The following is a 16,358-nucleotide window of genomic DNA, read 5'->3' as shown; positions in this document are numbered from 1 at the left end:
TGACATCATTTCTAGGGTCCCAAGACAGGCGGTGTTGTAGGACGACTAACTCCCAGGGAAGTGGCAAAGTAGAGTAAACATAAGAGAGGGGTCCTAGGGGGAGGAGGGGGAGGAGGGGGCACGTGCACGTGCACACACATCAGGAGAGCACCTCAGGCCCATCTGTGAAGGGAGTGTTTGTTATTCCAACAGCCCCCCCCTCCCCTGGTCCATGTTATCACGCCCGAGGACAGCGGTGACCTCTGAGGAACAGCCATAATATCGTCTCCCTGGCTTCAGACTTCAAATGTCCGCTGACACTCCTGTTTGAGTTCAGCGTTGAGCACGGGCGGCTTACAGAAAGATCTGGACACCGAGGAAAACGCCACAGCTCACATTAAACGTGGCGGCACTTGTACTACATAGGGATCGGGACGCCGCCAGAGTCTGGTTTGTGCTTCCAGAGACCGGGGGAAAAGTGAGCAAGCGGGGGACAATGTCAGACAGGCTGTACAACATGTCCACTTAGCTGAGTCCTTTTCAACCTGGGGGGGGGGTTAAGTCAGACACTCAGCCAAGCAAGACCAGCTTCAAAGCCACGTTCCTTATTGGACCACAAGCTCAGAATGAATCATCAACTCATCTTCCACAACAATAGAGTATGAAAGAGCCATCGGGAAACGGCGGTAATGTTGTGGTAAATAACCTCCCAGGACTCCGCAGGTCAGCGGGTCATGGTCAGGTGGACCGGTGCATTGTTTGTGTGTTAGTTTTTGGTTTAGTGTTTCGGTGTAGTGTTGCAACTGTTCGCTTGGTTTAGAGGCATCCAGAACGTTGCTGCAGGGCCCAGGTTAGAAAGTACCCTGAATTATTAGGGTTAGAGGTAAAGTAGTATAACCTCTACGACCTTTTAGGAGCTTCTCTGATCCAATGACGACACTACTGTCTGCATTTATACAGGGATCCACAAGGGACGGTTTAAAGAGAGTAGGAGTATACATAGAGTAGAAGTAAAGCATTCCTTCAGCGTTTAGAACAAACAAGATCCAAGACACAATTCACCATGAGAGTGAAACCTACAGTGAACCTCCGGATTACTGAAACATACTGTGAATGCTGAGATTACTGAAACATATTGTGAATGGTAGGATTAGTGAAACATGGCGTAAATTCCGGGATTAGTGAAACCTACAGTGAACCCTGGGATTAGTGAAAAATATTTTCAAACGCTAGGATAATTGAAACACTGTGAACACTGGAATAAGTGAAACATATCATGAACGCTGGGATTAGTGAAACATACAATCAGCTCCAGGATTAGAAATAATGGCAACATCTGCATGACGATTGTATTTCAAACCCTTTAAGGTTAGGCCAACATGGCCGCCAGGAGAGGATGAGAACACTGGCTATAGTTACCACATGGTCACGGCAACCAGACGAATGATACACTAGGAGTGCTGAAGCCCACCCCCTGGTAAACCTCATGTCACAAATCATTAACACACCTATCACATGCTTACGCAGCTATTTCCTGTTTTTGAGGTATGGCAGAATGCACGGATCATGTTGTTTCTATGGAGACCCAGACAGTGCGAACTGAAACACATAGCTGTGACACAGACGGAGTGCAGACACTGCACAAACCATGCTGTAAATTACCCTGCTGTGAGTCAATTAGAGTGTGTGTGTGTGAGAGCTCAATCCAACCCCCCGCTGGGCAGTATGTAATGTCTATTAGCCTGCTCTGTCATAACGCCTTATTCCCATAAATACATTGCAATCATGTTTCCTGGAAGACATAATGCTTGGATATAACTCTACTCACAACACAAACAATGACCCATTCCTCCACACACACACACACACACACACCCTCGGAAACAAACAGATACACAGACAGAAAGACAGACAACAGACATACACAGACTGACAGACACACACACCTTTTAAATATAATTACTTGTCTTTACAACTTATATGTAATCCATAACATAAACAATGATTTGATACCTCACTTCCTGATAAAGACAGAAGAATGACTTCACGTCCTGAGTATGACTCCACATTGTGACCTATTGACCAATCAACATCTGATAGCTGTTAGCTAAGGAACATCAATGTCAGAGAGTATGGATGGCTCTAAACTAACTATCCTTTGTCAGCCATACCTCTGCCATGCACAAATCACAAGTGCGCATGCACAGACAATTACACACTGAAAAATATTTATATGACAAACTGCATATTGTCTCCTCCCCTCCTGTCCTGTTGTTTCTTCCAAGGAACAGGAGACCTAGCCGCAGACCAGATCAGTCAGCCATTACTACCATTCATTCCCGTAGTCCTCCGACTGCCAAAGGAAATGAGAGCCATACCAACATTAGGAACTAGAGTGTGTTTTGTTGTTCAGGAAGGAGACAGAGGAACAGTGGCCTGTCTGTCTGTTGGTTAGGGGTCACGGAGTTAGCCTAGCCACCTAGCAAATTGACAACAGGTTTACACAGGCACAACTAGCCTAGCCACCTAGCAAATTGACAACAGGTTTACACAGGTACAACTAGCCTAGCCACCAAGATACTTAACAACAAGTTTATACAGTTTTACACAGAAAAACAAGCCTAGTCCCCGAGCAAATTAAAAACAGGTTTACACAGGGACAACTAGACTACCCAGTTAGCTAATTGACATCAAGTTTACACAGGGACAAGAAAGTGAGAATGTAATGTAATACTGGTACAGAAGGACACGGACAGACGGCAGAAATACAGACAACAGAAACACAGACAGAACAAAAGAGTATGAATGTTGACCTCCATGGTTCCTGTAAGGAACTCAGCCTCTAGAAGCTGTCTGGTGCAGTCCTCAGTCTGAGTCTCTAAGACAAGACGGCCATTCATCAAAGTCCACGTTTACACGCTCACAAGAGCTGCAGGCAGGAGCCTTCGAGTACAGGCAGACTTCGGGGACAGGACTGGTTGTGTGGGAGACAATGGGGTTCCTGCGGGTTCTGAAAACCATTGTCCCACATTTGTACCGTAACGGCATTCCAGACATGCCATACGGCTGGCTTCCAAGCCAGAGGGCTACAAGCGTCTGCAGGCAGTGGATGCTGACAAAAGACTCCCTGTCTGAGAGGCTCAGTGGTAGATGTGACGCGGGTACAGGCAGACAGGCATGCAGGCAGCTATGCAGGCAGGCAGGCAGACATGCAGGCAGGCAGGCAGGCAGGCAGAGCAGTAAGCGGTAAGTCCAACCACAGGGAGATGTGAGTCAGTGCTGTGTATCGGCCGCCCCGACACCTCCAGCCTGACCACGTCTGACTGGCTGTCTGGCTGGGTTAAAATGGAAAATGAATTTTGTTTATCAACTATATAAAAATAAATAAACCTGCGGCATCATAAGGCAAGATGGTAAACTTTTCAAATAAAACAATAAAACTCAACGAGCCAGGGACACCCTGGAAAAGAGGAACACCTGTGTGGACCTCCTGACGGGCAGACCTCATGTAGTGGCCCACCTCCTTACTGACTACTAACAGCAGGTGTCCTCAGACCTCCTGACGGGCAGACCTCATGTAGTGGCCCACCTCCTTACTGACTACTAACAGCAGGTGTCCTCAGACCTCCTGACGGGCAGACCTCATGTAGTGGCCCACCTCCTTACTGACTACTAACAGCAGGTGTCCTCAGACCTCCTGACGGGCAGACCTCATGTAGTGGCCCACCTCCTTACTGACTACTAACAGCAGGTGTCCTCAGACCTCCTGACGGGCAGACCTCATGTAGTGGCCCACCTCCTTACTGACTACTAAAACCAGGTGTCCTCAGACCTCCTGACGGGCAGACCTCATGACGGGCAGACCTCATGTAGTGGCCCACCTCCTTACTGACTACTAACAGCAGGTGTCCTCAGACCTCCTGACGGGCAGACCTCATGTAGTGGCCCACCTCCTTACTGACTACTAACAGCAGGTGTCCTCAGACCTCCTGACGGGCAGACCTCATGTAGTGGCCCACCTCCTTACTGACTACTAAGAGCAGGTGTCCTCAGACCTCCTGCTCGACTCCTCATTCACCCACAACCGAGTGACTCTGCACGGCTACAACAATCGTTCAGTTTGCGAGTGGCACTGTGGTGGCAGGCCCGGTAACCAACAACGGCGTACGTGGAGGAGGTACGTAAACAGGCATCATCTCACCAGGAAAATGAGAACCTGATCCTCAACGTTGACCAAAACAAATGGGGTTGATCATTGCCTTAGGAATCACATGAGGGAACAGGCCACAGTTAACACCAACACACCACAGTCAAGTCAGCAGTTTTAACTTCCTCTGAACAGAAAAATTTGTGTCTCACTGTAAACTATGAACACATACAGGATTTTCTTTTTTTTGTAATTCTCCAGGAATGTTCCGCGTGGCTATCCAGGAACAGAGAACTTCATTCCACCATTCAACCGTAACAGACACGACTACTAAATGTGTTTCATGTGACGCTAACTTTTTGTTGTTCCTAGGTTGGGGTTATGGTGACCCTGTGCCAATCCACACTTCTACTATTGAAATGAACTTGAACTACTATTGTAACGACACAAGTGAGGCTGCACAGGGTTTACATTCCCTCCCCCTATATCACCCCCTCCCCTCCCATCAAAACTATTCCTCTAAGTAGCAGAGCACCGGCAGCCTGGGGGTGCTGGGGGGCAGGGGTGCTGGGGGGCAGGGGTGCTGGGGGGCAGGGGTGCTGGGGGGCAGGGGTGCTGGGGGGCAGGGGTGCTGGGGGGCAGGGGTGCTGGGGTGTCCATCAGTCTCACAGGTGGAGAAGACCTTTGGATGGAACCCCTTTTCACTTTCACAGTCGTACCACACACACACACACGCGCGCACAACTGCGCGCGCACACACACAGGCAGTCCTGCCGGCCAGCCTGGAACATTCCATTAATAAAGTGCTTAATGAACTGAGCTGGCCTGCGGTGTTCAACAGGTGTTGAAGTATTTACAGTGAGAAGTGTTGTAGGGCCTGCCAATAAACCCAATTGGTTAACAGAAACATACTGTCAAAAACCCCAGCCAAAAGCTATGTCCGGAGCTTTCAGCTATTGGTTCTGTTCATAAGGGAACCCTGGAAAAGACATTCACAGGCAGAAATGTGGTGTGCTTGCCATCTTGTTTACAAAACTGAAGCTGGGAAAGACAAAGCTTTCGAAATAAAGTTGGTTTGGTTTGAAATATTCAAAAATACAATTCTAGTTAATACAGTCATCATGAATGAAGTTTAGCACATTTCTAATTGTGATTGCCTAAACATGTGAATCAGAGTTGGTTTGGTCTCTAGCCTAAATGTTACTGTTTAGGATTAAATTACACTAATTATACAAACTAGTTCAGGGTTAGCTTGAATGGCTGGAGAGACCTGCCTCATTTAAACCCATGTTAACTTGCTAACTGTTATTATCATTACAAAAGCAAACAGAGCATCAAGATCAGAATGGATGCAACTTTTGTGAACAACATTGGTCGGGGAGTAATTGGAGTAACTGGTTTAATGATGTAGGAGATAAGTCACACATTTTTGGTCTTGTCCCCATTCAAGCCCATGATACTCTTTTCCCCATTGGAATGCATTGGGAGCTTATTTAAAGTATTGTTATTTAAAAACTCAAACAAATGGTTTCAAAACCATCTTGTCACGCAACTGATAGCTGTTATCATTTAGGCTCCAGCGTGAGTGAAAGAAATTAAACAACAACAGGATTGCAAGAACACTCTCGGGTCGTGCTTTGCCTTAGGCAAACACAGTAAAAAACAAGTACTTTGCAGCTACTGGCCAAATGCAGAATTATTACAGAGAGAAAATCCACCCCTGGAGTCAGACCTCTCCTCAAGGCCCCACAGCTTTTCCACGTATTTAAACTATTCCAGAGCGAGCCCATCTGATTCAGCTTGTCAACTAATAATAATGAAGCACTTGACTATTTGATTCAGGTGAGTTAGTTCAGGGCCACAACAGGGTTCGGGATCATGTGAGGGCCCCCGAAGGAGAGCGTCAAGAACCCCCGACCAATCACACGTACTGCTGGCACCTCTAAACCCAGACCTTGGAAAAAGCCCGGGAAGAAGCAAGATAAAAGTGTGTTTCTGTAACTGCTCCCACACTGACATGTTCAGGGGGATTAACATGGAACAACAAACACAGGGCAGTGGCCCAGTTTAGCCCGCGTCATCATGGTAATTACATGGGTCTGCCAGTGTCAGTTGGGGCTCATCCTTGGGGTAAACTGTACAACCAGGGGAATTACCAGGCTATAAACAACGCCATCATCTCGTCAAATATAACACGCAACCAAAACAGCCCCAAAGGCATCCGAAACAGTGAAATAATAAACACGTTCAGTACATGTTGAGGGCTGAAGAAGAGGGGAGGAAAAGACAGGAGGAGAAAGGAAGACGAGAAGGGTGGATGGAAGAGATGGGTGGGGGAGGTGACAATGGGGGAAGGTCTGGGGAGAGACGAGAGGAGAGGGTCAGGGGGGAGATGAGAAAAGAGGGTGGGGGTGAGAGACGAGCGGAGGAGGGGGGAGACAAGCGGAGAGGGGGAGAGAGGAGAGGAGAGGGTCAGGGGGGAGACTAGAGGAGAGGGTGGGAGGGAGAGATGAGAGGAGAGGGTGGGGGGAGAGACGAGAGGAGAGGGTGGGAGGGATGAAAAGGGAGGATCAGGGGATAGACAAAAGGAGAAAAGAGGGGGAGCAATGAGAGGATAGGATGGGGGGAGAGATGAGAGGGGAGGGTCAGGGGGGAGACAAGAGGAGAGGGTGGGGGAGAGATGAGAAAAGAGGGTGGGGGGGAGAGACGAGCGGAGGAGGGGGGAGACAAGCGGAGAAGGGGAGAGAGGAGAGGAGAGGGTCAGGGGGGAGACGAGAGGAGAGGGTGGGAGGGAGGGAGAGATGAGAGGAGAGGGTGGGGGGAGAGACGAGAGGAGAGGGTGGGAGGGATGAAAAGGGAGGATCAGGGGATAGACAAAAGGAGAAAAGAGGGGGAGCAATGAGAGGATAGGATGGGGGGAGAGATGAGAGGGGAGTATGGGGGCAAGGGGTACTTTTCTCGGAGGCATACAAGCATACAAGCACACAGTTAGAAAAAATTGTCTAATAATGCTTAGAACCACTTTCCAGTTTTGCTGCATTTTAAGGGGATAATGACTCAATATTTCAGTTTGAATTCCATAGAATTACCACAGTGGGGACATTGTAAGTTAAGATTTGTTTAATTATTTTAATAAATTAATTAAGTTCTACTAGAATCAAACATTGAATCGCATTCATCCTCAAGGTAGTTCCAACCAGACTAAACCGGACCACCATTGGCTTGTTGCGGTGCATTATGGTATCAGTAGTTATTTGTGTGACAACCAATTATGAATTTGACCGTCAGAAGCCCTACAACCATTGGAATGTTTCTCTGTGTAGAAAACAGTCACCGGTCACATGCGAAAACATCATTTAACACATTTGTACATCTACATTCTTCGTTGCATATGCAATCCAAACTGTCGCACGGCAGAGTCCTGACAAGTCCTTCAGACCACAGCATCTTGTGGTATGTAGGTTAAATGGGCTTTATAGGCAACTTGGGTGTTGTTACAACTCACCTCTTGTCCTCCGTCCCTTCTCCTGCCCCTACCCCATGCCTCCCTTTTTCCTGCTCCTCCCTCCACGCTTTCCATTCTCCTCTTCCTAAACCTTCCTATTTCCATCCGTTTTAACATGCTGGATATTCAAGAACAGCCCCACAAACTCCCTGTGACAAACACTCACGCAGAATTAGCAGGGTGTGGTCTGTCTCCCAGGCAACCAGAGCTGAACGGAACATTGTTGAGGGGGTCACAGCGGTGAACAGTGGGAAGATATTTTGGGTCTGGACTGGGAGACTAGGAGCTGAGATAGACCCGAGCAGACTAGGCTAAACCCAGACATGGACAATAGGAAATCAGGGGGTTTGGTGTACAGGTTGTCTGCAATGTGTCATATCTGGAGAGATTCATTACTGCCATTATAAAGGTTACTGCATTCATACACACGGTATAAAGTCTCTTATGAACTGGAATGCGGATTGGCTGATAGCCGTGGTATTATAAGACTGTATACCTGGGTATGACGTCACATTACTTGTTACTGCTTTAATTGTGTTGGTACCTGCCCATATACCACTCCCCCTCATGCCTTATCACTTAAATATACCAGATTTCAGCCAACCAGCATTCAGGATTTGAACCAAACAATTTATAATATACAGTATGATCCTATATTGTAAATTAACATATGTCATTCATTACTATAATATACTTTATCAGATGATATGATCCTTTATTACAATAAATCATGCTAAAATACACCATACGATATGATACTAAACAGCACTAGACGTTATGACCCTATACTATGCCATACAATGGGATCCCATACCATATGATATGATCCAATACTAGACCATACAATATGATAATAAACTTTACCACACAATACGATCCTATACTATACCACACAATACGATCCTATACTATATCACACGATATAATTCCAGAATTCAGTGATGCTATACCATACCATATGATCCTATACCACACCATGTGATCCTATGCTATATGATAAGATCCTATGTAATAACATACCACATGATCCTATACTATATGATATGATCCTATGTAATACCATACCATGTGATCCTATACTATACCATATGATCCTATACTATATAATATGATCCTATGTAATACCATACCATGTGATCCTATAATATTCCATATGATCCTATACTATATGATATGATCCTATGTAATACCATACCATGTGATCCTATACTATTCCATATGATCCTATACTATATGATATGATCCTATGTAATACCATACCATGTGATCCTATACTATACCATATGATCCTATACTATATGATCCTATGTAATACCATACCATGTGATCCTATACTATTCCATATGATCCTATACTATATGATATGATCCTATGTAATACCCTACCATGTGATCCTATACTATACCATATGATCCTATACTATATGATATGATCCTATGTAATACCATACCATGTGATCCTATACTATACCATATTATCATATACTATATGAAATGATCCTATGTAATACCATACCATATGATCCTATACTATACTATATGATCCTATGTAATACCATACCATGTGATCCTATACTATACCATGTGATCCTATACTATATGATATGATCCTATGTAATACCATACCATGTGATCCTATACTATACCATATTATCATATACTATATGAAATGATCCTATGTAATACCATACCATATGATCCTATACTATATGATCCTATGTAATACCATACCATGTGATCCTATACTATACCATATGATCCTATACTATATGATATGATCCTATGTAATACCATACCATGTGATCCTATACTATACCATATTATCATATACTATATGAAATGATCCTATGTAATACCATACCATATGATCCTATACTATACTATATGATCCTATGTAATACCATACCATGTGATCCTATACTATACCATGTGATCCTATACTATACCATATGATATTGTCCTCTAGAGTACACTCCAGCCGTGCCCTGGTGTGCTGCTCTGCTCACAGCCCCACTCTGACCACATTACATTCCTCTCTTTAAGCTCGTCACTGTGGATGGAGCGTGACTACCTCTGTATCGGAACGTGACTACCTCAATCACCTCTTTAATATTTCCTCTGACACTGATGGTCACGGACAGCAGAGAGCCGAGAGAGAACGGGATTCATGTTTCGCTGAAACAACAGTGAGTTTTAAACATAACACTAGGTCTCGATGTTACCCTGTCACAGAGACAGACACTCTGGGATACGTCAACAAAAAGAGACACCTACGGTAAATGGAGACACGTCCATTCATTAGAAAACACATTGTTAGGACCTGGTTCACATCACTCTGGCCAACACCATGTTCAGTAGAGAGGCTGGATCCTGTGTGTCTAACTACCCGGACACCCTGCCTAGCCTGGATCCTGTGTCTCTAACCCTGCCTAGCCTGGATCCTGTATATCCAACCCTACCTAGCCTGGATCCTGTATATCTAACACTGCCTAGCCTGGATCCTGTGTCTCTAACCTCGGCCATCCTGGATCCTGTGTCTCTAACCCTGCCTAGCCTGGATCCTGTGTCTCTAACCCTGCCTAGCCAGGATCCTGTGTCTCTAACCCTGCCTAGCCTGGATCCTGTGTCTCTAACCCTGCCTAGAGTGGATCCTGTATATCTAACCCTACCTAGCCTGGATCCTTTATATATAACACTGCTATGCCTGGATCCTGTGTCTCTAACCACGCCCAGCCTGGGTCCTGTGTTTCTAACCTCGCCCAGCCTGGGTACTGTGTATGTAAACCTGATATAAAGAGAGAGAACTAAAGTAAGGCTCAGTATTGGCCTGGCCTTCCTCAAAGAACCCCCCCCCCCACGCCATGTCCAGCAGCTCATGCCTGAGGGGAACAGCAGAGGAATGGGTCAGGGCCCGGTGTGCGTTTCAGTTTCAGCCTGTCCCTGATCCAATAAGAGGGAGCCAGGAGGAGTGGTCAGCAGAGACATTCTCATACTCCAGCCGTGAGGTCATCGTTAAGCTGTTGGTCTCTCCTCCCGGTCATGGCTGTCAGGCTCCACTGCTCCAAGGTTTTTTAGCCTTTTGGCTGCTAGGCTGCCTGGCTACACGACAACAAGCCCAACCATGACCCGGAGGGCCGGGCGGAAACAGATGGAGGGGGGGCTGTGTTACCAGGGAAACAAGGTTACCAGGGCAACAGGGTTATCAGGATGTCAAGTACTTTCTAAATTTCACTGGGTGATTTCACTGGGTGATTATTGGATTCCATGAAAATTGTCGGCATTTTTATCCAACAATTGTGGCCTACAGATTTAAATAAGAAGATCAGTTTGCTGCTACAGGACAGATTCAGTGAGACAGGTCAGAATCAGAGAGACAGGACAGAGTCAGGAAGACAGGCAAGGACAGAGTCGGGGAGACAGGAAAAGACAGAGACAAGAGAGGCAATTCAGACTAGGGAAAGAATGAGGCTTGTTTGACCCTGCTGCTTAAGATTTTACAGTCAAAGACCAGAAACTACATATTTACATGTTTCTAACATTGCCAAGGTTGTCTTTCAACTGTCAAAATTCAGCCCAATATAACAGTTACCAATTATGACTCCTTTTGAGAAATGCCGCTCGCACGCGAGTAAAGCATTTCCTCCTTTCAAAATACAAACGGTTCCCCATTTGGAAAAATATCCATTGCTGTCCAATTCTTATTCGTGCATATGAATGAACCATGTCAAACTGCATTGCTCTGTTGAATTGGGTCTCACAAATGCAAGCTCACAGACATAAGTGTTGGTTCGATAGCTAGCCTGGAGAGAACCCGCGCGAGAGAGGTCTAAGCTGCTTCCTCCGGTGCTCATGCAATCGCTAGCGAGACTGAAAAGAAACTTTTCCACGCCAGAAATAGTTGCAATATAACCATATACAGTTTTAGTTAAGGCTCACAGTAACGTAACTACTGTAGCCAGCAAATGTGTTTGTCTATCCTGACCCAAGACGCATGCATAGACCTGAAACAGTCACACTCTAACCCTAAACTGTTTTATTTCAGGCTTACTATAATGTAGTCATTAGCCAGCAAAGTTTTCATCTATACGGAATAATTCATATTGCGTACTTCGCTTCGCCTGTGAGGAGATACGAACTCAGGACCTATAGTTTGCAAGTCCGCTTCTCTAAACACTACACTATTTAACAAGGGCTAGTCAGTCAGTCAGTCAGTCACTCAGTCATTAAGAGACATTCGCTCTTCTTGGCCGGCTCCGCTTACGCGGTCCGGCAAAAACATACACCCAAAAGACAACTTTCTGTTGCAAAGATCTTGCTTTTGCTTCCAGGTAGACCATGTCAAAGTAGTAGTTGAAATTCACTCACCCTCACCCTAAACCCAGGCCGGATGTCTCTGTAAAAGCACTCTGTGACAACTGCTGTTGTAAAAACGGCTTTATAAATACATTTGATTGATTGATTGATTGAGGAAGAGGAGGAAGAGTAACTACTCTGAACAAAATTATAAACAAAACACTTTTGTTTTTGCCCTCATTTATCATGAGCTGAACTCAAAGATCTAAGACTTTCTCTACGTACACAAAAGGTCTATTTCTCTCAAATATTGTTCACAGATCTGTCTAAATTTGTGTTAGCGAGCACTTCTCTTTTGCAGAGATAATCCATCCACCTCACAGGTGTGGCATATCAAGATGCTGATTAGACAGCATGATTATTGCACAGGTGTGCCTTAGGATGGCCACAATAAAAGGTCACACCTGTGCAATAATCATGCTGTCTAGTCAGCATCTTGATATGCCACACCTGTGAGGTGGATGGATTATCTCGGCAAAGGAGAAGTGCTCACTAACACAGATTTAGACAGATTTGTGAACAATATTTGAGAGAAACAGGCCTTTTGTGTACATGTGTTGCATTTATAATTTTGTTCCGTGTAGGATATGAAATTGTCTTATCAGAGTCCACACTATTTATTGTCCGCTGTAATTTGAGCCAACTAACTCTGGAGGAGTTGGCAAGCCAGGTATTAGTGCACAGTTCAGTTCCTCTCTGCAGTTTACGATTCAGCAACTTTGCTTCTTGGAACTAAACTATCCTGGTGCTAATCATGTAGTATCAGAGCGTTTGTCTTGAGTAGACCCTAATCTTAAACCAGGGAGACATCGATGGGAATGGCATATTTCAGCAATGATGGCATAGCGGTTATTTTCTCCCCAGATTCAGAACATTTCAACAATGCATCAGTGATAGGCAGTGTGTAAGTGCGTGTGTGCGTGCGTGCGTGCGTGGGGGGCAGACGTGCAGGGCCTCAGTACATTTCACTCAGTGGTGAGGAGAGAGGTTGCGGTCACCCTGTTGATATGCCAGACTACAGCTCTGCTTCGAGTGAGGTAAGAGGTGTGTGTGTGTGTGTGTGTGTGTGTGTGTGTGAGAGCGAGAGGGAGAGGTACGAGCACAGATTAAGTGTGATTGATGATTAATAAGACTTGACTTCCTGACTTACTGGAGCAATTATGGCCATGTCTTTTCTCAGGCAGGACTTTCTCACACTGCTCAGTAGAACACAACCAGCGCTCACACAATGCATGTGTATCTGTGTGTGTGTGTGTGTGTGAGACAGAGAGAGGTAGAGGTAACAGAAAAGAGAGAGAAAGAACGTGCTTCCAAACTGATTTTAGATCACCATGTAGCTCAACCCATAAACCACCTAGGGTTAAATGTAATCAATCTTCTTTAAGCATGCTGTTAGTGTGGTGTCACAGCATACTGGGGAGAGACAGGGACACAACCTTGACAGCAGGCTGAGAGAGACAGAAGGAGAGAGACAGAGAGAACGAAAGAGGCGGAGAGAACGAGAGAGACAGAGAGAACAAGAGAGACAGAGAGAGAGAGAACAAGAGAAACAGAGAGAACAAGAGAAACAGAGGGCTAGGCACGGAAAAGACTTGCTGATAAGGCCTATCAACCTCTAAGTAGAACCAGCATTGGATTAGTCAATCCCCTGTGTGCGTGTGGCCAGAGTGTATGAACAGAGTGTGTGTGTGTGTGTACCTGTGGAGACTTGTGGCTCCTCCAACTGTACTGGTGACTGTGTAGGGAAGCCAGCAAAACGTTCTCGTCCGTATCCACCTGGCCGAAGCGCAGCGTCTCGTGGGTGTCATTACAGATCACATAGTGGCTAAACACCAACTCCTCTGCGCCCGCATCGCCATTCTAGACACAGGAGGGGGGGGGGGGGAGAGGGTGATCGAGGGGTTAGCAAGGAAACACACATTCAGTGTGTGCGCATTCTTGAATGTGTGTCCATGTGCGTCCTCTATAAATGACCTCTAGATGTGGCCAGACGTCATTTATAGATGACCCCTTAGATGTGGCCAGACGTAATTTATAGATGACCCCTTAGATGTGGCCAGACGTCATTTATAGATGACCCCTTAGATGTGGCCTGATGTCATTTATAGATGACCCCTAGATTTGGCCTGATGTCATTTATAGATGACCCCTAGATTTGGCCTGATGTAATTTATAGATGACCCCTAGATGTGGCCAGATATCATATATAAATGACAAGTAGATGTGGCCAGACGTCATATTTTGAGGTTGTGGGCAGGCCTTTGTCCTCAGACCAAACTTCCAGCAATGCATCAGATTCATTTAAACACCTGAGCAATTTTTGTTTGCTCATTCTACTTTTGCAGGGCATACACATTAAAAGTGGTTTTAGCTGTATGCTTTGGTTTTAATCTGCACTTTTCTTACAACCAGAGGTCCATCCCACCTTTACAGTGATACAGTGAAAAGTCCTAAAGCTAAAATGGTATCCCTATAATGTAAAACACACAAAAAAAAGAGGCTACATTTTCAAAATGTTCTACATTTTATGAACAGATAAAGGCTTAAAAGGCTTGGTGAACAGAAGGTAATATTTCCCAAAACTGAAGAAGACAAGTTGTTCAGCCACATCAATGGCCTTGGTCAGGTCTATATAAAAAAAGTTTCTATTCCAAGCACTAACATAGTAATCTAAATCCTGTGCCAACCAGTTAACCAGCCAGCAGGTCATACAGTCAGTTAGTCTGCCTGCCAGTCAGCCATTCAGCCAGCAAGCAGGCCATTTAGTCAGCCAGTCATCCAGTCAAACAAACCAATGTACCAAAGAAGGCCTGGTAATACAGCTGTAGCTGATGGACAACACTGTATCTCTGACCCATCACGTCACCTCGCATGGTAATGCGCTACACATCATCCTCCTGCTATTGAAAAACCCTGGCGTTTGGAGGGAGCTCCGCTAACACACTAAAAGTTCAAGAGCACGCAATTCCAAAACAGGGCTCAACAACCGCGGCCTGTGAATCACCCTGGCCGTTTCCAAACACATCTAACCGCTGCTCAGGTCCGGGCGGGGTTTATGGATCGATTACCACACCCCTTCTGAGCAGCCTTTTAACACACTGGCAGACGTGAAGGGGTCCCTGGTGTGTGTGTGTGTGTGTGTGCGTGCGTGCGTGAGCTTCTCACTAACTCCTCCAACCTCAACAGACCCCACGTCACATTACTGTAGAGAGAAGCAGAGTGACGGTTAAACAGACTGGCAGTAAAAAGCTCGGCGTTCCTCTGCCAAGCACGTTCTGTTGTTGCTGTTGAAAACGCATGGGAAAGTTTGCACCATTAAACCTCGAGGACAGAGACAGTCTTTCAGGCTGACGGGACAGCTGTGAGCAGAGTTCAAATCCATTCCCATTTAATAGAGGAATGCAAGCTGAGGTTCCTTCAACGGGACACCCAGATTTATAAACCTCCACCCATATTTAAGATGCCATGCTAAGCCCTCTTTTGATGGTATCTGCTAACAGAGAGTATTCATTAGGCTACATGATACAGGCATGAAAACAACCTTAACTCAGACCAGTGATCCGCTATTGTCCGATTGGTTTTGTCGTAGCCCTCATGTGGACACATTCTACTGCTCAGTTAGTGGACAATCAACACAACCAGCCAGCTGAAGGCAGAATTTGGGGGCAGTTTGTTTCCTTTGTTAAGTTCTGATGTCGCACCCGATTAGAACTCAAGGGAAAAGTTACTGTTTTATTCCACTGCAGACATTTTCAAACATAGTCCTTGCCTTTATCTATCTTTATGAATTCGTCAACAGGTACTTGCCTCAGATTTTTCCCCTTACTTATGTGATTCCCAGTTGTTAACTAACACCCTTCCTCATCGCAGAAACACCCAGTAGACTCACGACAGTTGATGTCATGATCTGTCTCTTCTGAAATGCCATTCTGGTTTTTATTACACAACTTTATTACTACAACCAGGAAGTCTGGACCGCCATCCTTACCTGGTAGGAACTCACCGGCCTTTTACTTCGACTGACCTGACAGGCACCCAAACATTCATTAACACTTTGTGGCATGGCAACAATATTTGACTACTGAACCCCCAGAATCCTGGAAAGGGGAGGCTAACTGCACAGCCAACCATGAGAGCCTGTACCCTCAGATTTACAAAACCAAAAACTGTTTGCAGGAAATTTTTTTAGTTTGAATGGAAGATTCCCCCCTTTAAACAGGCCTTGTGGCAGTTCCTCTGTAAGCCAGTGTCCCAGCAGAAACCAGTGTCCATTTTTATAAACCTATAATATATCAAATAACAATGTCATGTCTACCCTAGATCTAAACAATATAGAGAGGTCCCATAGTTAACAAGGAAACATGAACTTGGAGGA

At 45.5% G+C, this 16,358-nt stretch overlaps 1 protein-coding gene across 4 annotated transcripts in view; it reads right to left on the bottom strand.

The window, feature by feature from the left end:
* Window positions 1-16,358, bottom strand: part of LOC105023524 (vacuolar protein sorting-associated protein 13B) — a 366,155-nt gene that overhangs the window by 30,983 nt on the left and 318,814 nt on the right. For all 4 annotated transcript variants that reach the window (XM_029113576.2, XM_029113574.2, XM_029113577.2 and 1 more), the window contains exon 45: window positions 13,682-13,843. In XM_029113576.2, the coding sequence (XP_028969409.2) occupies window positions 13,682-13,843 (162 nt within the window). The remainder of the gene's footprint in view (window positions 1-13,681; window positions 13,844-16,358) is intronic.

Source organism: Esox lucius, chromosome 16 (assembly GCF_011004845.1).
Source record: "Esox lucius isolate fEsoLuc1 chromosome 16, fEsoLuc1.pri, whole genome shotgun sequence".
NCBI classification, from domain to species: Eukaryota; Metazoa; Chordata; class Actinopteri; order Esociformes; family Esocidae; genus Esox; species Esox lucius.
Note: the sequence above shows the minus strand (reverse complement) of the source record. Positions and strands in the feature narration are given on the sequence as shown.